The sequence below is a fragment of the Cnephaeus nilssonii genome, assembly GCF_951640355.1.
Source record: "Cnephaeus nilssonii genome assembly, chromosome: 18".
NCBI classification, from domain to species: Eukaryota; Metazoa; Chordata; class Mammalia; order Chiroptera; family Vespertilionidae; genus Cnephaeus; species Cnephaeus nilssonii.
The window spans coordinates 14,066,885-14,092,219 of NC_137089.1; the positions used below are offsets into that span (position 1 = coordinate 14,066,885).

The 25,335-nt window shown below is 39.5% G+C and overlaps 1 protein-coding gene across 2 annotated transcripts in view; it reads right to left on the bottom strand.

Moving 5' to 3' along the window:
- Positions 1–24,449, bottom strand: part of RRM2B (ribonucleotide reductase regulatory TP53 inducible subunit M2B) — a 33,409-nt gene extending 8,960 nt beyond the window's left edge. The window contains exons 1-6 of one of the 2 annotated variants that reach the window (XM_079795852.1): positions 24,229–24,449; positions 15,903–16,058; positions 12,068–12,184; positions 11,167–11,300; positions 10,639–10,733; positions 4,531–4,664 (exon numbers count right to left, since the gene is read on the bottom strand). In XM_079795852.1, the coding sequence (XP_079651978.1) occupies positions 4,531–4,664; positions 10,639–10,733; positions 11,167–11,300; positions 12,068–12,184; positions 15,903–16,058; positions 24,229–24,276 (684 nt within the window). In that variant the 5' untranslated portion in view covers positions 24,277–24,449. Of the gene's footprint in view, positions 1–4,530; positions 4,665–10,638; positions 10,734–11,166; positions 11,301–12,067; positions 12,185–15,902; positions 16,059–24,228 lie in introns of those variants that run through there. The other variant, XM_079795853.1, reaches the window with a different exon arrangement.
- Positions 24,450–25,335: the final 886 nt, after the last annotated feature.

The following is a 25,335-nucleotide window of genomic DNA, read 5'->3' on the forward strand; positions in this document are numbered from 1 at the left end:
TCTGCCAGCTTAGGCCTGATCCCCAGGTAGACATCCCCCGAGGGATCCCGGACTGCGAGAGGGCGCAGGCCGGGCTGAGGGACCCCCACCCCCACTGCACAAATTTTGTGCAATGGGCCTCTAGTTGAAAGATAAGACTCAAATCAAAGTTGTGTTTCAAAGATTATTTACCTAGTTAAATTGTCATTCCCAGAAGAAACCATGAGAAGAAACCTCTTTGATAGCTATCTTAAAAAATTTGCTAGTCAAACATTTTCTTCAGACTTGACTCCAGAGATTACTTCAAATACCAAAGGCTGAATAAACATAAAATAAGCTGCTAATGGTGTTAAAGAAAATGGTGATTAAAATGAAAGCTAGCTACCAATTCCAGAGATGAGTAAATCAAATGTAGGTACTTGTATTGCTAAATCAAGAAATGAATAAAGTTAATTTTGAGGTTTAAAGAAATTCTACTTAAAATCCTAAGAAGATTGTTTTTAGTTAAAAAAGTAATCTGAGACTGGAATTTAATTATTCCAACTACTAAAAAGAAAGAATATAATGTGATAGAGGTGCTAATTATTACTACAATGGCAATCATATCACAATATATAAATGTATGAAATTAACATGTCCTACATTTTAAATTTACACAATATTATATGTCAAATATATTTCAATTTTTAAAACTTAATTTGGAAGAATGGACAGAGTCTTGTAAGAATACTTTTAATAGGAAAATTATGAGATTTCTCCTATCATCCTATATAATAAAGAGGTAATATGCAAATGGTTGTTAACACAGTGACGCATAATGACCGATCAGCAGGAGGGCAGGGCAGCGAGCTACGAGCGGCAGAGAGCTACAGGAGGGCGGGGCAGCGAGCTACGTGGGGCGGAGAGCTATGAGCGGCAGTGGGCGGGACGGCCAGCTGAGACAAGCAGCAGCAAGCTACGTGTGCAGAGCCACTAGTCAAAACATAAAAGACTATTAACATAAAATAAAATACAATTAAAATAGTTTATTATGGCATGAAATTTGACAGGTAGGCTGATGAAAAAGAAAAAATAGCCCTGAAATAGATTTTAGAATACTTAAAACTTTAACACATAATAAAGATGAGAACGATGGATTACTTAACAAAGAACTGAAATACTTCCCAAGAGTGTGTAAAATAAAATAAAATTTTAACTTATCCTGTATTATACTATATCTATACTAAGTTCAATATTTATACTAAACAAATTCCAATTGCATTAGAAAGCTAAATGTTAAAAAGCCAAGAAGAAAATGTGTGTGATTACTTAACTCATCACTCAAAGCTCATCAATAAATTTCAGGGTTTTGTATGTTAAAAGAGCAAACAAAATAAAAAAGCAAGACAAACTGGGAAAATATTTGCAATAAATATAACAAAATTCATATTTTATATTATAATCATGCAATAAATATTTTAAAAAATATTTAGTGAAAGAGCCCAATCACTATGCATTAGGAATATATATCAACAAAAGTAAAGACAAGAATAAGTAATTACAGAAAAAAATACAAATGACTAATATTATTTTTAAATGTTCAATCTAAGTAGTAATCAAACAAATGCAAATAAAACCAATAATGAGATACCATTACCCTTATCAAATTTGTCAAATAGCCTGGTCAGTGGTTGAGCATCCACCCATGAACCAAGAGGTTACTGGTTCAATTTCCAGTCAGGGCACATGCCCAGGTTGCAGGCTCAATCCCCAGTAAGGAGCATGCAGGAGGCAGCCCATCAATGTTTCTATGTCTCTATCCCTCTCCTTTCCTCTCTCTATACCAAAACAAAACAAAAAAAAACAATAAAAACGTATTTTAAAAAAATTTGTCAAACATTTATCACATAAATCCAAATTCTAGTAAGGGTATGGTAAGAAAAGACATGTTCATAGGTTGCTAGGTAGGGCTGAATATTGCTATAAAATTTCTGGAAAGAAATCTGCAAGCAAGTATGAATGGCCTTTCAAATGTTTATACCTTAAAATCTAGTAATTCTAGCTCTAGGTAAATCTAGCTTAGGAAAATATTATGAATTTTGGACAAAGCTTATGTACAAAGATATGCATTTTGCATTATAGCAAAGCAAATAAACAAAATATCTGGAAACAACCTAAATTTCTAACTATAGAATAGTCAAATAGTACTATTCATTAGAATATTATATATCTAACAAAATTACTGTTTACCAAAAATGCTTACTGTCATAGAAAAATCTCACAATATGCTGCTAAGTGAAAAAAGAATAGCTTACAAAAATACAAGAATATCTCAAATTGTAAAAATATGAGACTCAAACTTTCCCTTTAAGATTGAGCAAGACAACTGTATTCAGTGTTAAACGATGTAATAATGAGGCTTGGGAAAGAGCAGAAACTATCAGCTGATGTGAAGACCATGCAGAAAGGCCAAGACGAAAGAGATGTCATACAACTTCAAAAGAGAACCTGTGGCTTTTCTGGCTACAATTGACATTCAGTGATACTTCATCCCAGTTTCGGGTGCACAGCACGGTGATTGGCATTTATATAATTTACAAAGTGGCCCCCCTGATAGTTCAGCACCCGCCAGCACCATACAGAGTTATCACCCTGTTCCTGACTGCACTCCCGGTGCTGTACTGTGCACCCCGAGACTGTCCTGTAACTGCCGATCTGTACCTCGCAGTCCCTCCCCGCTATTTCATCCACTCCCCGTCCCCCGCTCCGGCCACCCTCACTGTGTCTCTGAGGCTGTTTCTGCATCTGTACCTGAGGCTGAAGCCTGGCTAAGCCCCGTGGCTTATTAGAGCATAAAATAATAGACTATAAAATAATAAATGGCTTAACTACAGGAAAATATATATATATATGATGTCTGTATATATCTATATAAATTTAAATGTAAAAAAAAAAAACCCACCTAGAAAGAAATACAATGAAATACTAAAAGTGATTGATTATCTGTGTTCAGATTGAGTGGTTTTATTCTCTTACTTCTCTATAATAATCAGATATGACATTAATAATAAAAAATATAAGAAATTTAAAGGCATAATACAACAAAAGGTAATTATACAAAGCATTTTATGGCACTTAAAAAGTACTCACACATACTATTTAATTGTATTTTAACAAAACCCTTTTAAGGTTCATATTTGAAGATACTGAGGCTCAAAGAAATTAAGGTCACTTAGAGATAAGCTGAGCCAGGATTAGTGTAGTCAATAAATATGAACTGAATTGCTGTAATGGGCTAAATACTGAGAATAGAAAGATATACTCAAGGAGCTTAGAGACTAACAGAGGAGAGAGAAAAGATGTACAATATATGTTATGGACTGTAAGATAGGAACAAGTTCTAGTTTCAAAGAGATACATGGAGGAAAGTGTGGTCAATTTTACCTTATTAGGTCAGGAAAGTTTTGAGTTGCAACTTTAAGAAGGAAACCAACAAGTTAAAAAATTGGCAGGAAAGATGGAAAGGGTATCGCAGGTAGAGGGAGACAAGGTTTAGTTACTGTCTGTGTCTGTGTGTGAAAAATAAAAGAAACCATCTAAAATGACTCCAAGATTTCAAATTTAAATGAGTGGATGGAAGTTGGCAACCCTTAATACATTTCTAGAGAAAACAGAAGGAAGAATCAATCTTGGGAGAAAGATGAGTTTGACTTCGCCTTCCAGGAAAAACCATCTAACATGTACTCGAATACACAAGTTTGGAGCTCAGAAAAGAATATATGGGCTTAAGATAAAGTTTTGGTTGTTATGAGCATCTGGGTGGTAGCTGATTCCATGGGAATAAATAAGAACAGCCAGGAGGTCATAAACAATGAAAGAGGGAACCAGAATACAATATTTAAGGATGAGCAGAGGAGACTGAGGAGAAATAGTAAAGAGGCAAGAGGAAAGCGGTGTCTTAAATGCCAAGGAAGAAATGACTTATTTTCTTTTAATTACCAGGATCCTTGTGTCACCATAAGCCTTTTCCAGGGGAAAGAAAAATAAACAAACAGCCTATCTAATAAAGAGGGAATATGCTAATTGACCCTCACACCTTCACAAAGATGGCGGTGCCCACAGCCAATAAGGAGGGAATATGCTAATTGACTACCCCGCCCTCAAATATGGCGGCGCCCACAGCCACAAGATGGCGGTGCCCAGTCCCTTCAGCCCCGCTGGGGCGCCTGCCTCTGGTGTCCCCTAGTCCCCTCAGCCCCCCAGCTGCCCAGGGCCGGCCCGAGGTACAGGCAAGCCTTGGATGGCGGCTGCCCAGCTGCCCAGGGCCGCCCGAGGCTCAGGTAACCAGAGCCGGCCGAGGCTTGTGCTGCCGGCAGTGGCAGCAGCAGAGGTGTGATGAGGGCGTCGCCTTCCCCTGATCGCTGGGTTGCCTCCTGCCCCTGAGGGCTCCTGGACTGTGAGAGGGAGCAGGCCAGGCTGAGGGACCTCCCCTCCAGTGCATGAATTTTCATGCACTGGGCCTCTAGTCAAGTATAAATACAAATACTAATGGAAGAATACTTCATTCCTTACTTCATCTCTGCTGATGAGTTCATTGGAAAAGGTGAGTCCAGGCATCAGACCTCTTTTCTTTAACCAGAATATAGCAGCAAATGATCCTGAGAAGAAAATTCCTTCTACAGCAGCAAAGGCCACCACCCTTTCCCCTAGGAGACAAAAACTAGTTTCATTGTACGAAATATTATATGCTGCAGACATTTTTAAGCTACATACACACTTTACATATTTTTATAACAATATCACAACTATTCTGCCCAGAAACAAAATCAACTAGTGCAATATCCAAGAGTCCTTAGGAGGAAATCCGCCACCTCTACCTACTAGAGCAGAAAAGTACAGAAAGGTATATCTACTTCAAATCCTATGTCAAACACTGAACCCTCCTATAGGTCTTGGTATGTAGACAAAGGAGAACCTTTTACACTAAAAAAGAAGAGGTGATTTATCTGTGCACCATGCATGCCTGTAAGTGCAGTAAGTGTGTGTGCGTGTGTGTGTCTCAAGAATGGAGAGCAGAAGATGGCTTTTATAACAAACTAGAGGCCCAGTGCATGATTGAATCATGCACGTGTAGGGTCCCCTACACGCTTTTGCTTTTGATCACGGGGAGCTGGGTGCCTGTCCGCTGGTGTCTGAGTGGACAGGCATCCAGCTGCCACGCTTTCACTTTAGATCGCTGGTGCACCAGGCCTTTCAGAAGCCTCCGGCGTGGCGGAGGCGGAAAGGCATCCAGCTGCCACGCTTTTGCTTTTGATCGCGGGGAGTTGGGTGCCTGTCTGCTGGTGCACCAGGCCTTTCAGAAGCCTCCAGCGCAGCGGAGGCTTCTGAAAGGCCTGGTGTCTGAGCGGAAAGGCATCCAGCTGCCACGCTTTCACTTTAGATCGCTGGTGCACCAGGCCTTTCAGAAGCCTCCGGCGTGGCAGAGGCTTCTGAAAGGCCTGGTGTCTGAGCGGACAGGCACCCAGCTCCCACGCTTTTGATGGTCCGTGGCCGCTGAGGGGGGCTACCCTGCTGTTGAGAGGCGCAGGGGGCGGGACTCCCACCCCCTGCGCCTCTCAACGGCCGCTGAGGGGGGCTGCCGCGGACACCTGGCTACCCTGCCGTTGAGAGGCGCAGCTGGGTGTCCGCGCAGGCCCCCTCAGCGGCCGCGGATCTGGCCTCGATCTGGCCGTTGAGAGTCGCAGGGGGCGGGAGTCCCACCCCCCTCAGTGGCAGCGGATCCGTGCCTCTCAATGGCCGGATAGGCCACCCCGAGTCCCGCCCCCCAGCCTCCCACCGCCCAATCGTGGGCGTAGCGGAGTGATGGTAATTTACATTTTACTCTATTATTAGATAGGATGTCTCCCTATTTGTGGCTGGGGGAAGGGAAGTCACTGAGGTTTATATTTTTAGAAACCTAAGCTATCTAACATATTAGCTATAAACATTTCAAAAATCATTGCCCTGCATCTGCAATTAGAGAAAAACAGATAAATTCAGCTGAAATATACGGTAACTATATCTATCAGGTAAAATGTCCCATCACATAGGAAAAGTACTGTCTTCTGCTAAATATATAAGGCCCAATTTCAAAGGTTACTCACTGTTAGGAAATGACTTTGCAGAAGCCAATCTCCTAACATGTCTCTAGTGGCAGCATATCTACAATATTATCTCTTGGGAATGATTATAGGTCTAACCCAAAAGAAGATCATTCTCACCCTAGCCTGTTTGGCTCAGTGGATAGAGCATCTGAAGGGTCTGAAAGGTCCCAGGTTCGATTCCAATTAAGGGTACATTCCTGGGTTGCGGGCTCGACCCCCAATAGGGGGCATGCAGGAGGCAGCCAATTAATGATTCTCATCATTGATGTTTCTATCTCTCTCTCCCTCTCCCTTCCTCTCTGAAATCAATAAAAATATATTTTTTTAAAAATGGAAAAAACAAAAAGATCATTCTTAAGCCCCTTATGCCACACTGCATACTCAAAATATTTATATATATGTCTGTCTAGGGAGAAAAGTTTGTTCTATAAGACTGTAAAACAAAGGCAACTCAGCACTTGAACCAACTAAAGACCACAGATGACATCATAGTTGGTATCCCAGTACTTGTTGGGAGACCAAATACACAATAGCAGGCTCTTAATAAATGTGTCCTGAACTACATCAATGGAAACTATATAAGTACTAGATGATAAAAGACATTATAAAATTGCTAAAACTTGATGCAAAACCTGAATAAATATTTATAACTTCCCAAACAAATGTCATTATAATATTTAATTTCAAAAAGAAAGAAGACCAAGTTTAAATATTACTGGCTATCTCTAAATAGTGCTCTGGTTTGTCCTTGTTCTTTCCCCTGATTATTGTAAACAAACCAAATCAGATAGATCAATTATATCAAATATGTATCTATGATTAGCCCAAAACACCAGAAAAACTTTTATAGTATTTTATTTTATAGTATTTCCTTCATCGATACAATTTAAAAATTCACTTTGAAAAAATAGCAGAAGAAATATAAATAGGCACTTGAGAACACACTGTGTAGAAGGAATTACCAAAAGAAGCCTCTTTAGTGTGATATATATGAAATAAACTAAAATTAAATCTTAAAACATATAATAATCATCATCACTATGCTCTGCTGACTCTTTTGAAAACAAAAATGGAACTTTAGACTAGCTATGTTTTTAATATGGAGATTTATCATAGTTTAAATATAGATAATTCTATTTTCATTTTACTATTAATAAGATAATGAATAGTTATAATTGATACATTTTCATTACATAAAGATTATGTCATGTGGACATTTATCTATAAAGGAATGAGACTATAATTTAATATAAAGGTTGTGAATAAGGATAAAATTATTTTAACTATGCTGTGCATTCATGTGAATGCTAAAGAATGAAAATCATAACAGATATAGTCATAAGAAAGCTATTATTTTTTGGAGATTAAAGGATTATAAAGGGTAAATTTTACAGATTTTCATGACTAGATGTGGACTACAACGAGATTTCCAAAACATTTCTTCTAAAAGCTATAATGAATGTGAAGGCTCACGATTTGTTTTAGAGATGAGAAATAGGATATACATTAAAGATGAGGTTGACCTCTATGATGCAATGCACTAAGATTGTATAACTACATGCTTTATGATTAAATTTCATTACATACATTGAGGTTGAATCTATGTATTTAATGTTTTAAAGTTCTTTAAAAATCTTTTTTAAATTAAGCACTATATCTCAATTTTTAAAAAACTAAGCAGATACATAATTAAGAATTTTTAGCTTTATTGGAGTTGAATCTCCTTATAACATATTAACTTTCAAATAAGCTAATGCTTTTTTAAGGAATATTCTTAGGTTCTTCTTAGCTAAATGTAAAGAATTAGAAGAGTCTGGATGTGAGGAAAGAACAGTTGCTCTACTGCATCCTACTAGGTCACCTAAAATACTAGCAAAGCCCTAAGCCAGCTTCATCAAGCTAAAGGCACTAATGGTGCAGGTGGCACAACTAGTTCATAAAACTGCACTTCCCCAGACGGTTAACAGGAAGTACAGGTGTTTGGTGAAGCGAGACAACGTTTTCATGTCTTTTAGCTCCTCTCTCAAAGAGAGCCACCACTGTGGTTCTTCACTTTCTCCTTTCCCACCACCCATTCCACTCTCCTACACCATTTCAGACCATGTTCTTTCCCCCGAGGCCCTGACTCAGAACCTGAAAGGGAGTTTGCCTTGAGAGTAAGCAATAGGGAGGATTTAAATGGAGCCTCTGGTGCTGCATGGTGACTGTACCCTCCTCTAATTTTCTGTATTTCTAGGCTGCTTTCTTTGGCAGTGTCATGAAATACATGCTTTCTTGGCGCCAGTTCTTTTTTTTTTTTTTTTTGCCTGTTCTCAATTTTCCATCAGTAATTATCCATCCTAATATTTTCTTTTCTTTTTTAAATATGTTTTTTATTGATTTCAGAAAGGAATGGAGAGGAAGAGGGAGATAGAAACATAAATGATGAGAGAGAATCATTGATCGGCTGCCTCCTGCATGACTCCTACTGGGGATCGAGCCCACAACCCGGGCATGTGTCCTTGACCAGAATCGAACCCGGGACCTTTCAGTCCGCAGGCCGATGCTCTATCCACTGAGCAAAACCGGCTAGGGCCATCCTAATATTTTCATTGCATATTGAACACCTTGGAATTCCCCCCCCCCCCTTTTTTTTTAATCTCTAAAGCCATTGTTTCTCAAAATGTGCTTTTCAAACCACTTGTGAGGAAATCAACTATGTATAAAATACAGATTCCTTAGTCCCACCAGGGCCTCTTACATCACTCGGGTGAAGACCAGGATTCTGCAAGGCTTTTCCACAAATTCCTTAGTGATTTTTAAAAATATATATATTTTATTGATTTTTTTACAGAAAGGAAGGGAGAGGGATAGAGAGCCAGAAACATCAATGACAGAGAAACATTGATCAGCTGCCTCCTGCACCCCCGCCCCCCCCCCCCCCCCACACACACACACACACACTGGGGATGTGCCCGCAACCAGGGTACATGCCCTTGACCAGAATTGAACCTGGGACCCTTCAGTCCACAGGCCGACGCTCTATCCACTTAGCCAAACCAGTTAGGGCTCTCCAGTGATTTTTATGCACATTTAGAATCACTGCTTTTCTCATTCTTAAAATGAACTGAAGGCAACACAAACATATCTGTTTCTTCCCTAATATACTATAAGCTTGTCATACCTTACACTACATCACTGATTCTCAATGTGTGCTCTAGGGATCGCTGGAAATTCACAGACCAAGGAGGACTGTGGGGTCAAAACTATTTTCTTAATAATACTAAGGCACTATTTTATATTTTTTACTACCATTCTCTCATGAGTATATAGTGTTTTGCAGATGCTACCTGGCATTACCATAATAATCTGAAAAGCCTAGTAAAATACTCTCCCTTTTCTAACTACATATCTGAATGAGGGTGGATTTTCTTTGTACACTTCAACTAAAACAACATCATGCAAATACAGAAGCAGATATAACTCAGCTGTCTTCTATTAAGTCAGGCATTAAAAAGATTTGCAAAAATTAAAAAGCATGCCATTCTCACTAATTCTTTTCTGGAAAATATAGTTTTTTCATAAATATGTTAAAATCTAACAGGTTACTCTCTTTTTAAAAATGCATTAATAAATATGTTTAAAGTTTATTAGTTTTCATTTCTAATAAGGAAATATCAATAACCCACACAAATAAAAGCACTCTGGAGTCCTCAAAAATTTTTAAGTGTACAAATGAGTCCTGAAATAAAAAATCTTGAGATCTGCTTCCCCACATTTTAATTAAAACCAGAAAGTAAAGACCACAAATTATAAAATAGATAAGAATAAGACAGATACTTAGAGCTATTCAAATGAATTATCTGAATAGTTTAATTAATTTTAAAGAGATTTTCTGAGCAACTACTACATATAAGATACAATGTTAATCACTTCCTTAAAAGAGTTATTGAACTTCAACTCATCCAGAAGAGTGAAAAATAAGCCTGTTCCTGCAAACAGTTGAGTGCACTAATCTTTAGTTTTTCAGAAACTATATATTTGTTTCCTGAAGAATGTAAGACTTTGGCTCACCTTAAATTTAAAAAATAAACATTCCTGAAAGCAGATATAAACTGTGGATTGCTTTAAGACTCTTGCCAGATTCTATGTGACTGACTTATTTACTTGTTATTATACACTGACATTTTAGCCTTTCAACTTTCAATTTATTAAACAGAATAGATACAGTTTTAGATTATTTTAATTTTTGTTAAATAACTTTACTGATTTGAGAGAGAGAAAGGGAAAGAGAGAGAAACATCGATCTTGCCCCACTGGGGATGAACCCACAACCTGGGTATGTGCCCTGACTAGGAATCAAACCCACCACCTTTTGGTGTCCAGGACAATGCTCCAACCAACTGAACAGGGCAGTTTTAGACATTTTAATACTGGTTTCTAATTAATTATTAGAAAGAATGAAGGTGCACATTGAGACTTTGAGACAGTTACACCAGGTAAAATAGTATTATAACACTCAAGGCAAGTTTGATATATTTAAATTAAAGCTACATACCAAAAGTAGATTTTCTATCTGCTATCCATCGCAAGGCCCAATCTGCTTTTTTCTTAACATATGGCATTGTTTCAATTGCATTAAATAAAAATTCCCTGTAAAAACAAAATAATTAATGGCCAAGTTATTAACGTGTTTTTCTTAATCAAAATAAATGTTCATTGGCTAATCAGATATAATAATTGCAACTCTATGGTCTACTACCAGATTTGTAATTTTTCTGTATTTCTGCATATCCATAAAATATAGAAATTAAAGTAAAATTCAAATTAGTGGTTTGGATCTGGTCTGATACAAGACCAATTAATTATGATATTCAATTGCTACACAGAATGTGCTCCACAGATTAACAGGTTCTATACAAGTTCTTTTTTTTTTTTAAGTGAACACATTATTGAGCAATAAAAACATTATACTCTTAAACTTCCATATTTGAATATTTCCCTAACATTTCGTTTCAGAGTAAATTCTGCTCTTAACATAACCAAGCAATATGATAAAACTTTGTAAATAAAACCCCAGTGATACCTTTTCTTGGGCTCTCTGATGTAAGTGTCTATTAGCAAACTGTACATCTCCGAGTGAACATTCTCGATGAGAATTTGAAAGCCATAGAAACAGCGAGCTTCTGGAACCTGCACCTCCTGACTAAATCGCTCCACCTATGAAAATGAGGGAAACAAATATATCCAATTCTGTGGGTTCTCATTAAACACTGCAAATCAGAATCTGGACATCAGAATTATCCCTTAAAAATTGCCTGTCATGCCACTAACAGGTCAGAAAGTGCTTATGGATTATTTTAAGCAGTACTATTTGTCATCCCTCCACAATAAATTGGCTGCATAATGAATTCTTAAGCAATTAAATGAATTGATCTGTTAGGTAGGGAAACTGACTATAATGACAAACTGTAGAACATCTACCAAAAAATAATTATTTCACTTTGTATAACTGACCTTAAGACTTTTTTTTCCCAACAGCAGATAGATCTACTGAAGCCCCTTCCAGTTAATGATAAAAGTTCATAATCTCTATTCTCTTCAGCAAGAAGGCATGCCTCCTGGCCAACCATAATACAAGTTTAAAAACGGGGAGCCAGAACCCAGAGCTCTATTACAGAGCTCCAGAAGGGTTATTAAGGTGCAGGTTCTTTATTAGGATCTAAAAATCAAAGGGTAAAAATCAAACTCATGCTTATGCATTTTAAATTGGCACAAGATGCTTGATATAATGATATTGTGCTGGTCAAATAATAGAAATGTATTCTTTCCTCTGACACTTTGTCAGAAAAACAAATTCAAGAAATAAGCTTAATCAAGTTCATTTCCTAGACAAAAATGTTTAGGTTCAGTCTAATTATCTTACTGCCAGTATCCTCATTCAACTGCTAAATGGGAATAAAAGTAAAATAAAACAAAAATCTTACCAAATTTTCATTCACAATTCCATCACTGGCTGCAAAAAAGGCTAAGATGTGGGAGATAAAATACTTCTCATCTGATTTAAGCTTGTGCCAGTGTGGGAGATCCTTTGATAAGTCAACCTAAAATAAAAAGATTTTCAACATTTTTACTTGAAGTTAAATTCTCAAAATATTTGGAAAACTATCTTCCACCTCAAAGTTAAGGAGGGACAACTCATTAGCAGGAAAGTTTTTAAGAAGAAAAAAAAAGTTAACATCACTGCTATAGACTGAATGTTTGTATTCACCATCACCCCCAAATATCTATACTGAAATGTCCAAAGTGATGGTGTTCGGAGGTGGGTGATTAGGGAGAGTGAAGGCCTCATGGGTGGGATTAGTGCCCTTATGAAAGAGGCCCAGAGAGCTCCACTGCCCTTTCTGCCATGTGAAGACACAGCAAGAAGGCAGCCTCCAACTACAAAAATGTTACATATCAAGTATATCAATAAAGCTGGGGGAAAAAACATAATTTAGTGGCACTGGAACAAAAGAAGAAAGGGGCAAAGGGCAGGAGAGAGAATAGAAACTGGTCAAGAAAGAACTGAAGTGAATAAACTAATGATTTCCAGCAGCTGTTGCTTTAACATTTTATATAATACACTAGAGGCCCGGTACATGAAATTCATGCACTGGAGGGTCCCTCAGCCTGGCCTGCGCCCTCTTGCAGTCCGGGAGCCCTCGGGAGATGTCTGACTGAGGACATCCTTAGTGCTACCGCAGAGGCGGGAGAGGCTCCCACCACCACCGATGTGCTTGCCAACCGTGAGCCCAGCTTCTGGCTGAGCGACGCTCCCCCTGTGGGAGCACACTGACCACCAGGTGACAGCGCCTGCATTGAGTGTCTGCCCCCTGGTGGTCAGTGCGTGTCATAGCAACTGGTCATTCCACCATTCAGTCGATTTGCATATTAGCCATTTATTATATAGGATAACAGATTATATAACACAATAGTGTTAGATAATTAGGCGTTTATATATAGACAGATAATTAAGCAGTTATAGCTGCTACTTTAATGCAGGCTAATCTACTTTTTCGTATCTACAAGTAATGCCAGGCAGGTCACAAACCTGGGTGTTAAAGCAATTTATAAGCATGACTTCCTCTGAGAATAGAAATGTTTCAAACATGTTTATTAGAACTAGTCCTTGGAATTAATATCGAGATGCACTCTAGAGTTTGGTGGAATCTACAATTCAAAAACAGTCTTTAAATATACCCTGTAGATACCATTTCAGCTCGGGAAGATCTCTTAAGTCTGTTTCACAGTCTCCTCATAAACAATTGAGATATGTAATTGCCCTTTGTCCTTCTTTTATTTATCCTACAAAACCCTAATCTCTTTGACCATTCTAAAAGGACTGGTTCACCCTTTTCATCATTTGTGTTCTTTTCAAAAATCCTTTCCTCATTACTTTATTCTTTCAGTGATTACTGAGCCCCTACTTACTATTCCTGAACTTAAAGGATTTGATGCTTGGGGTGTTCTAGTCAAGAATGAGAAGTGGCTCTAGCTGGTTTGGCTCAGTGTATAGAGCACTGGCCTGTGGACTCAAGGATCCCGGGTTCGATTCCGGCCAAGGGCACATGCTAGGGTTTCGGGCTCGGTCCCCAGTAGGGGGCATGCAAGAGGTAGCCAATGATTCCCTCTCATCCTTGATGTTTCTATCTCTCTCTTCCTTTCCCTTCCTCTCTGCAATCAATAAAAATATATATATTTTAAAAAAGAACAAGAAGTGGCTTTCATTAGTTATTTTTATTTACTTGCAGCAAGTAGAGGAGACAGAATTCGCATTCAAAGCACTGTCTTGCGAAAGGGACGCTTAGCCCTTGCTTATCTACACTATTTGGCTAATTCTACATTGGTTTCTTCGTTGGCTACACTTACAGTATTGGGTTCCTGTCAAGCTCATCCTCTTTACAGCTGCATCTGCAAAATACTGTGCTACATTTTACATTTAGCAAGAATAGCATTTAGTAAGAACTAGATGCCCAGACTGTGAAACCCTTGTCCTATCTAACACTACAAATGCTAGACACTGTGCTAAGCATTGAGATACAATGGGGCAGGAAGGGGAAATTATTTGCAAATATCTTTTAAAATATGCAAGCTAAAAATCTGTTCCTATATTATTTTAGCTCAACTGAGGTTTAACTGAAGGATACCTTCCTGGTTTTTAGCTATTATAACTCCTGATATTAAATTTTAATATGCTCACTCTGACATATTAAATGTATCTCTTCAAACACTCAGCTTTCAAAAGGTCCTATAAATTTTATTTATATTACATTGGTCATTTTCCATTCCCAGCATAAACCCTCTGTCCAGCTTTATCTTATTTCAGTAAAGCCTCCAATTTACCATCAAAATATTGATTCCAAACTACTAGTTATCAGAATTCTGTGGATAGCTTTAAAAAAAAAATCCAAGAACTTTGTCTTTTGAATCAAGGTTTCTGATGATAAGCCATATTTAGGAATAAAGCTAAACCACTGATAAAACAATAAAGTCTAAAGTTGATTAAGTTATAACTCACATAATTGTTTAAATGAAAAATATGTGGAACTAAATGTATTAGACTTCCCTTCAAAATATGTGTTTGAATCTTCCTCTAGGCTGCCTACAAAATATATACAACCTGTATTACAGGGTGGGGCAAAAATAGTTTTACAGTTGTTCATATGGAAAATAATGCACTAATTAATAAATAATAATCCAAGAATAAACTCAGAACTGTAAACTTTTTGCTCCACCCTGCATAATTCTTAAAATTAGTGTTTCTTAGTCATAATACAGCATATATTACATTTGCTAAAAAATGCATATGCATATAATTTTCAAATGAATTTCAAGAAATTCAAGCATCACAAGTACCTTCTAAACACGATGAATGAAAAGGCTACCTGTTTGCTCCCTTTGTTCTCTTAACTATATCTCACAAAAAAACTTTCCAAAAACCACGAACAGTTGGTGACAGTCAGGTGTGCCAAGCACTACAGCCCAATTTAAAAATGCTGGGGTTTTGTTTTGCTCTATATGTCAAATATAACAAAAATGTTAACAATATAACAAGGTTGAGTAGGTGGGTAAAATTCATAACAGAAGCTTCAAAAATTGGTGCTTCTGATTTCTAGTGCAACTCTCCCCCCATTCTGTGTAAAATAATAGCTTACAGTTTATCTGGTGCTTACTAAGTGTCAAGTAACATTCTAAATACCTAGTATGGCATTAATCTCATTAATAAGATTTCTCTGATCTATCCTCATAAAACCCCCCAAAACCAGGTACCATTAGCTCAGTATAACAATGATGAAGATACACAGAGAGGTTAAGCAACTTTTCCAGTTCCACAGCAAATGGTAGATCCAGGATTTGTCTGCTCTGAAATATATATATGCGCTGTATATTATATATATATTAGGGTCCCTAAAGCTTTCCCTTCCTTTTTATGGCTATAGCTGCCATTTTACTTATTCTGCTGACCATAAGTAAAGACTAGTTTGATCACAGCAAACCAAAAGTCTTTTTAAAAATAGAAAATGTCCTAAAATATACTGGAAGTAAAAATCTGGAAGACTAAAATGCCATTTTTGTGGTAGGAAACATGTTTATAGACATTAGTCTAAACACCAACATTGGCAAACACTGTATTTAATCTCAGTAATTTCAAACATTATTTTATACAAGTGATCTTATTCAATGTATCTTGCAATGTCAATTTTTTTCGATGTCCTGTAACAGAAGATGTGAACACTGCAACACAGAACATGATTATTGACGAAAGGCGAAGCCACTTACCTCTTCTGCTGTCCAGAAGGATGCCTGTGCCTGTTTATACATTTTCCAAATATCGGGGTACTGGATTGGAAAGATGACAAATCGGCGAGAACTCTTTCTTAGGAGTGGTTCTTCATCTGACTTCGCTTCATTTTCGTTGGTATCTGAAGATAACCTCTTTGAAAATTAAAGTACAAACATCCATTTTGTGTAGACATCTCCTCCTTATTCTTATCTAAACACACATCTGAGGGAGTTGGGGAAACAACACAGGTTTGGGAGCCAGTCTGGTTGGGTTGAATCCTTACTGTCACCTCGTAGCTGGTTAATAGTGTTTAGTTGGTTGTGTAATCGTAGCAAGTTGCTTAACGTCTTTGAGCCTCAGTTTCCTCATCAGTAAAGGAATACCTCTCTCACAGGTGATCATCAAATTAATTTTGATGATTAAAAGTGCTTTAAACAGAACCTGGCACATATAAGCCTTGAACAAAATTACTGTCATTAATGCTACTTTGAGGATAAGCACAAAACTAGACCCATAAATATCACAGAGGGAACATTTCTAAGTTTGTGAACAAAAAGTTCCCTTTTGTTCCTCGCTCAAAGATAGAACGCTCGTTAGAGATAGAAATAAGCTACTGTTATAAGCTTTTTGGTTTTTTTAGTTTAATGTTTTCTTTTCTAATTTTAACTGAAATATAATCTTATCTAAAAAGTCTGTACCAACAGAGGTTTTGTTTGAAGCTGACCATATACCAATTTGTTATTGCTATTTACATGTTAAACTTACTGCATATAGTCTCACTGTGGGCTGTCTCAAAGCTTTGTGGAATACGGTGAGGAACACATACCTACATACATACCACTTGGAAACAAGATGGCATTCTCACAAGGTAGAGTGCCATACATATTTTTTTAAATAGTCAGCAAGAGTATCAGAAGAGTTGTGTGTCCATGAGAATAATTATATATAAAGTATATACAAATAGGCTAAAATGTATATAAATCAAGATTATTGGGATACATTTCAATTCTGGACTCCTAACTCAAACTGCTTCTCTTCCGTACCAGGCCCGTACTTTGTGTTCCTCACCATTGCCTCCACCAGTCCTCATACCTCTCCAGATCAGGTGTGCTGAAGCTTTGAGGCTAAGAGGCAAGACCAGATGACAGAAAGGCCCACAATCAACGCCTGAGACCACACAAACATAGGTGGACTTACACATTTCACACCTGCGACATTGCAGCATAGACTGCCTTATTTGGTAACTACTTATTTTGAAGGTACAAGCCTCCCCAGATAGAGCACCTAAGCCCCAGAGTGTAGAAACTAGTTTTTCTCTGTTGGGATGTTCCTGTAGTACTGTGTCAAGCATAAAAGGTCAATAAGCATTAGCTAAGCAAGTGAATGAATGGGCTGCTAATTTCTCTTTATCCTGGGCTCAGGTTACTGAATATTGTTAGAATTTTTTTAACTTAACAAAAGGCCACAATACATCAGTGAAATAATATAATGACCACTCAAATCAAGCCTTCTCTGAGTGCCCCCATTTTTCTCCCCACCCTCCATCACCCCAAATGCCTGGATTAAGTCCAACAAAGCACATCACTCACTTCAATTTAATTCCCTATTATGTGTCTATAGTCTCCTCTAGACTATGCTTCTTGAGAATAAAAACCAGCTTTACTTTAGTGGAATCCCCAGAGCCTAGCATTGTACCTGGCACTCAGTCGATATTCATTCCAGAAACATTGGAGAAAATTTTTTAAATGGAAGTGGTCACGTTTTTTTAATGTGTGTGTATGTGTGTTGCCACTGAGGGCGGACAATCTCCAAAGAACCATAGATACTGACACACTGCAGTTCTAGGCTCCAGAACAGGAGGCAGGCATAAGAGCAGGTCCTCTGGGTCTGGCACGGAGGCTCTTCTGAGCCATCACCACATGGATGCTTTATATACGTTATCCCACTTAATCTGCAGAACAACTCTGACACATAGAAAACTATTTCAATTTTACAGACGGGAAACTAAATCTTGAAGGATGTAAATAACATACCCAGGATCCTACAACTAATAAGTGGCAGAAATAAGATTAGAACTGAGATATGTCTGAACTCAAGCCTTGCCTTTAGCTATACCTCTGAATGCATGGACAGCAGCTAGAGGAAGGTCAGCCTCTATCTAAAAACCAGAATTCAAAGCACTGAAATGAACTAAGCCTAAAGAAGAGTATACATTACTAGCTCCCGCTAAGCAAAGTTCCTTCAACAAAGTGGTGGTGATATAACTGGCAAAGGAGGAAACCACCAAATTGGACTTTAGGAAAAAATAATTTCTTTGTCAATAAAGTTGAAAGAACCAATGTGACTTGAAGCAAGCAAGCAAGCAAGAAAGGAAAGAAAGAAAGAAAGAAAGAAAGAAAGAAAGAAAGAAAGAAAGAAAGAAAGAAAGAAAGAAAGAACAAACACACAGCCAAATTGGTAAGGTTTAAAGCAGTGGTTTTTAACTGATGCAAGTTTAAAAATCTACAGAGTAATACTTTCTCAAAATGCATTTGCCTTCCCTTTTATCAGGTTAAAATTAATATATGTAATGAAATAACGAAGCATTGATGGGGACATATTTCACAGGTGAATGAGACAATAAAAATAAGACTGAAAATAAACATTTTGGAAATTGCCACCTCTATAGGTGAACCAAATAACCCTATTTTATTCTAGACTGCTCTTTATAGTACACAACTGTATTCATTTAAAATAAGCGCATTCATGTTTTCAGGCAAGTTATTTAATCTGAGCATCATCATCTGTAAGTCAAAGATAATACTTGCCATACTCTGCACACTCTCAAGTGCTACACACTTTTAAAATTATTACTTCGTTATTATTGAACATAATAATTTCTGGTTGGCCTTTTAAAGGCTCTCTATATATTTAAAGAAACAATAAAAGAACTATTATAGTGGTTAATTATTTGATCAATCAATACCTTCCATGACTGCCCTCAGGGAACTTTCATTCATGAAATAAGGAACTCTTAGAAAAGTTTCTCATTTAAAGCCCAATTGAAAAGGCAGAAGTCTGCAGTCAACAGATATTTCAAACTCGTCTAGGCCCACGTTGTTCTTCCGTTAGTTCTTCTAGATTGAGCTTTTATCATCATTTATAGCATTTTGATATGATTCTGCATTTCTCTTTTCTTTTTCTTTCTTAAATATGTTTTGTCTCTGGGTTACAGAGCTAGAACCCTTTACCTTCACTATATTTGCTATGTGGGCCATACTGGAAGTTGAGAAGGACATCATAAGCAGAAACCCTTTCACACCAAGCATCCTGGAGTTTTTAAATGCTGACAATTGATCAACGACAGGCTCTATGAAAACTGCTCAAGACTTGTACCTTTAAATTAGAATGAAAATCATATTTGTACATTTATTCTTCTTATTCCATCCTGACAATATGTGGGTTGTTAAGAGAAGAAGCTGGATTAGAAGGGCAGTATGAAAGATTTTGCAATGTGAATAAATGAAGTTTAATCAACATAAACCTTTGAACTGAGAGCTAGATATGACATGGAAATATTGCTTATTTTCATGATGCTTAGAAAAATCCACAAACATGTTAATGCAATGTCAGGAGTGTCACGAATACATTCCAAAGCTCTAGACTCTCTATGGACCTGGGTTAGGAAGCCATATGATAGAAAAGAAAGCAATGTAAAGGGGGAGGGGGGGAGGGCGGGGGGGGGGGGGGAAGAGAAGGCCTAAGAGCATGTAACATTCTTTAAACACTGGACGAATCTTTGTAAATTTGGACTTATAGTATGGGGACAATGGAAGGAGATGAAATCAGAAAGAATGCAGAGAATACTTCCCAAGTGTGTTTTCCAAATGTGCTCTGAAGAACTCTGTGGTCTCTCTAGTGTCACAAACATTAGATTAGAACTTCAGTTTTAAATGTGTTTTCAACCTTTTAAAAATAGTAATAAAAATAACAAATTGTTTTCTACTGTACAGCAAGGAAACTACCAATGCATGAACTTGTGTTTCCAGGTTGTCGTTTTTCTTTTGTGTGTTTGGGGGAGGGGATAACCTCAGATGAAAGTTTCTCTGGCTAGCTCTGCTTAACTGAAGAATACCATGAGAATAAAAGACAGGCAGTTAAAAAGAGAGAGAGAGAGAGAGAGAGAGAGAGAGAGAGAGAGAGAGAGAGAGAGAACAGCAAAAACTAAAAAATACCCTGTAATCATTTGTATCTATTTTTCAGGAGTAAACCAAAATAAATTTTAACCCTTCTCCTACCCCCCAAAAAGGAAAAAGAAATAATATTAATAGTACCAATAATACAGTAGAAGCACTCCTATTCAAAGTAATCCAAACTGGTAGTTGAAAATTGGCTAAAGTAAGACATCAGAAGAAAATGACGTAGCTTAAAACATGTAACTTACATTTACTTACTAATCTTCTTTTATAAAGCCAAAGCTTTTTGTTATTGTTAAATTGGCTCTCTGATTGACATCCCAAATTTTTCTGGCATAAACACACTATGATGCATCACCTATGCTTTTTAGTTTTAACTTACTTAAGATAGAGTAATCTGAGGGCAGAATCCTTACTACTTTTATAAATATCACCAATCTTTCTTTTTAATCTAAGTCTACAGATTTTGTTTTTAACAACTTACCTTTATTGAGTTTCCCAAGCTTTCAAGTTTTCATAAACAATTTTCTTTTCATACTCATATATTAGTTTACATAATAGTTAAATTACAATAGTTACAAGTACAGTTGGTATAAAGAGGACTAGAAATAAAGACAACTGATGCTGGTAAGGTAAAACTCAGAATTATGTGAATGCATCAGGGAGCAGCCTAAATGCACTCTAAAGCCCATGGGCTGATAAAGGCACAGCACCGGCTAGCAGTAAATTTATTAAGAGAACTTCTGGTAAATATGCAAAGAAACTGTTTGCTAAGTTTGGTATAAATCTTCAACTATCATCTACACCCCAATTCAAAGCAGCAGGTTCATCAAAACAGCCTCATTATTCCATTAATTGATTTATAATATTACATATGTTTACTTTTTAAAAAATTACATTCATAAAATACACAAAAGTGGATTTAATCAGTGTTGCACTTACAATTTTATTTGGAAAAGAGGCCCAGGTGTTAAAGCCATGGGAGGGCCTTACATGCAAATGTACATGAATTCTGCCACAGCTATTTCCCTATAGCCATTTTGATGCAACTGTTTTGACACTTTTTTACCCGTGTCATCATTTTGATGAAATGAAACAAAACAAATAAAAAAAAAATAGTTAGCTTTCAGCTTTTAAAATCTGTACTCCATTTCTAGGCTTTATCTCAGGTTAAGGTGGATATGTCTATTTTGCATATTAAATGAATATTAAGATGTTGACTTGAAAAAAATTTGGAGCAAGTCCAAGTGATCTGCTTTGATATATAACACTGGCATCTGGCCTTTATCATGCAGACTATTGGGAGCTGCTGAAAGTTTTTAATCAGATGAGAAACATTATCAGATCTGTGTTTTAAGATCACATTTGTAGAAATGTGGTTAGATTAGAAGGGAAATTGGAGGTGGAGAGGACAATTTAAAAATTATTGCACTCCCCATCTCTTGCCCCAAATAGGAAATCAGCAGTAGAAACACAGAAGAAAACTGATTTAAGACACATACAAAGTGCTCAGCACCTGAAGGATAACGGAATAAATCTGACAAAAACTCTTGCTTCTCTAATTAGAGGTTTAACAAAAGTTTAATTTGAATGAACTCCCCCCACCAACACAAGCCACAACAAGAATAAAAAGCTGCAAACACAAAAGTCTTTAAAAATCAATTCGGTCAATAAAAAAGATAATGGGTTCAGTTTCAAGATATCCAGTGGAGAGCTGAAAATATAACACTATGGTAGGCAGAGGCACTATCTCCACTCCCTCCCCAACAAGATAAAGATGCCATTGGCAGTCACCACGGGAAGGGTTGAGATTATCCAGGGGAATCATACAGAGCAGCAGCATGACTGAGGACCAAGCCTACAGCAAGGGGGGATGAGAAAACAGGAGCCAGCTGGGATTAAAACCCACTGAAGTGGATGTAAAGCAAAGGCAGACATGATCTGATTTGGCTAAAGGGGCAACAGCTGAGACAACGAGGAATTCGGTAAAGGGTCCACTCTGGATATCAGTCTAAGACAGTGGTCGGCAAACTCATTAGTCAACAGAGCCAAATATCAACAGTACGACGATTGAAATTTCTTTTGAGAGCCAAATTTTTTAAACTGAAACTTCTTCTAACGCCACTTCTTCAAAATAGACTTGCCCAGGCCGTGGTGTTTTGTGGAAGAGCCACACTCAAGGGGCCAAAGAGCCGCATGTGGCTCGTGAGCCGCAGTTTGCCGACCACGGGTCTAAGAGGTTAGGAAATTTGTGGGCCAAAGATTTTCAAACATCTGGGGAGCTGGGAGGCTCATACTCTCATTCTCCCCACTTGCTCCCAACCTCCTGCTGACATTCTTTGTGCAGCACAATTTGAAAAGCATTTCTATGGATAGACGTGGAAAATTCCTGAGTAGCAATGAACATGAATAGAGATGGCATTAGGAAGATTAATCAGATATCCATGAATTCAGAAAACACCCTAGATTTTGGTAGTAACTATGGTGTCAAGTTCAGAGGTGGAAATGACAACCTGAATTAAGATATGGCAGTTAGCACGAAAAAGCTGCTTGAATGGGACTCTGCCAGTCTGAGGAGTCGGGCATTTTTTGGGTGGGAACTGAGACCCTATGGGGAGTTTTTACTTGGAGGGAGTGACATGGAGGCCCTGGTTTAATGCTGGGTTAAGGTGGCAGTGGTCTAACAGGACGGGAGAGCAGGTAAGACTGGAGGTAGACAACTAGGTGTGAAGTGATGAGAATTTGAAATAAAGTTTCACAGAGGTATTCCTAGGCAACATTCCACCTTCTCTTCCACCCCAAGAGCTTTTGATTCATCACCAAAATGGATTACTAGGTGCAGGCCCAGTGATTTACATTTTTTACAAAGTACTCCAGGTGATTCTGATGCAGGGGGCCCAGGCTGCACCTCAAATCTGACCAAGTACTTAAGGCATCCTTGCATCTCAAGTTTAAAACTTTCAGACCATAACACACTCACTAAAATTCATCCTGGACCTAAAGTGCTGCTTCTGTCTTTGTGGATGTGAATCACTTAGGGATAATAAGTAAAAATCAACTGCCAGGTCTTTAGCCTAAATGACTGCTGGTGCTGTTAGCACGAAAGGAAACACCTGCCTTGTCTCATTCAAGGGGGAAAATCAGTACTAAACGTATTTGTTTCAAAACAGGAAGAAAAAGTTTGAGGGATGTTTACAATTGTTTAAATGTTTACAAAATGAAAATAAAGTCCCAAATCTGGAATCTACAACTTCCTAAAGAAATGTAGGGCTAAGCATCATTCTCTGTGAGCTGAAACTCGATTAAACCAAAGAAACGACACGCAGCAACAGGTTCAAGCGAAACAAATGGTTTAGAAGTATTTACAAAATAGGAGGGCATGAAAATTACAGAGCAACAATTTCAACTACCCGACAACACTAAACCATGGTTTCTTGACTGTCGTTATGTACTTTTATTCATATAGAAGCAGAGGAGAGGATGTTAATAATAAGCATGTTGATTTAGGTTTTATGAAGCATCCATAACCCATGGTGCTTTGCATAAAGCATTTTTACTTAATGCTCTGTGAGGGCAGTATCATTTCTGCTGTGTACATGAAGAAAGTGACACCCCAAAGATTCACAACTCAGTAGCCGGGTCTGAGCAAAACTGGCCGCCTGAACTGATTATTTTGATGGAGATTTCCACCCCATCTACCTGTGTCCGTTTCCACAGGCGTCCTCTACTTCATTCTAACCATCCCACGGAGGGCATGCACTGCTCCGCTCCATCCACCTGCCCTCGTTCCTTGCCTCGGTTTCCCCGGCCAGGTCTCCAGACACGGGACGGGTGCGGGGAGAGGAGTGGAGGGGGTGCGCCTCGCCGCGGCCTGAGCCTCGGAGCGTTGCCCTTTCCCGGCCTGGGCGCAGCGCCGTGGAGCAGAAACCCGGCTCCCACCTCAGCCCTCCCGGGGACGGCCTCCCGGGCGCTGGGAAGGACGAAACCAGGCTGCGGCGAGGGCTCCAGGCCCGGCCTCCACAGGGTTTCCGACGGCAACGGGGAAAACTTCCTACAGCGGCCCTGCACCTTGCAAGTCCCCGCCGCCACCTGCATTCTAGCGGCGAGGGTGCCCGTGGCCCTGAGAAAAAGCGGCGGCAACGTTTACCTCCTCCAGCTCAGGCCCGGCCACTTCCGGCCTTTCGGGGTCGCCCATCGCGCAGACTCCGCCAGAGCGACGGCAGCAGAGGGAAACGAGCGCTTCAGGCCACCTCCAACGGGCACTGGACCCAGGTGGCCCGCAGGGCGGCGGAGTCCGCCCTTCCCCGGCCGCAGAGACCCTCCCACGCCGGCCCGCCGGCCCCGCCTCGCTCGGCTGCACCGCCCCAGCGGTCTCGCCTGCCCACTGAGGGACTCTCCCTGCGCAGGCCTGGTCCCGCCTTCCCTGCCTCAGGGACCCGCCCACTCCGGTGTCCCCGCCTCCAGCCTGCCCAATGAGGGCTCTCCCTGTGCCTGCCGACCCCGCCTTCCCTGCCGCAGGGTCCCGCCCACTCCGGATGTCCCCGCCCCCTCGACGGCCCCGCCTCCCGCCTGCCCAATGAGGGCTCTCCCTGTGCCCGCCGGCCCCGCCTTCCCTGCCGCAGGGTCCCGCCTCCCGCCTGCGGAGCTGGGGAGCTCGCCCAGAACCCCGCCGGCCTCGCTTCCCCGCCTGCGGCCAGAGGTACTCGGCCTGCGGCTTTCGGCCACGCCCTCCATGGCGGCTGGGGCTCTACGGCCCTGGGACGGGAGGTGCCCGCCATGCCAGGCCACCTCTCCCAGCAGCTCTCGCCGTTGCTTCAGGAACACGGTGTGTCGCGCTACTCGGCCTGTCCCGAGAGACTGTGCCAGGTGGTGGTTAGGGGGAAGCCACACTCTTGGTGGAAGAAAGGAAAAAAAGAAGAAAAAACCCCGCTCCATTAACAAATGAACAAGTAGGAGCAGCCACCTTGTGTTGTCTTTAAGCTCCCGAAAGAAAAGAAGTGGTGGAGGGAAAAGGGTGCAAGTGCATGGGTAGGTGGAGCTCGGAGTGAGGCGGGGGCACTGCCTCCATCCCGGAAAAGACTTGGAAAGCTCCCAGGTGGTTTGAACAAACGGAGCTTTTAGTCACGTTGAGTTAAGCCCCCGAACTGTCAGGACGGCTCTGTGAAGTAGCGGTAGCCAAGTCCCTCGTGTTGCAGCTGAAGAAACTAAAAGTATCCGCCTGGAAGGTGCTCAAGTCGTGGAGAGAGGAGAGCCT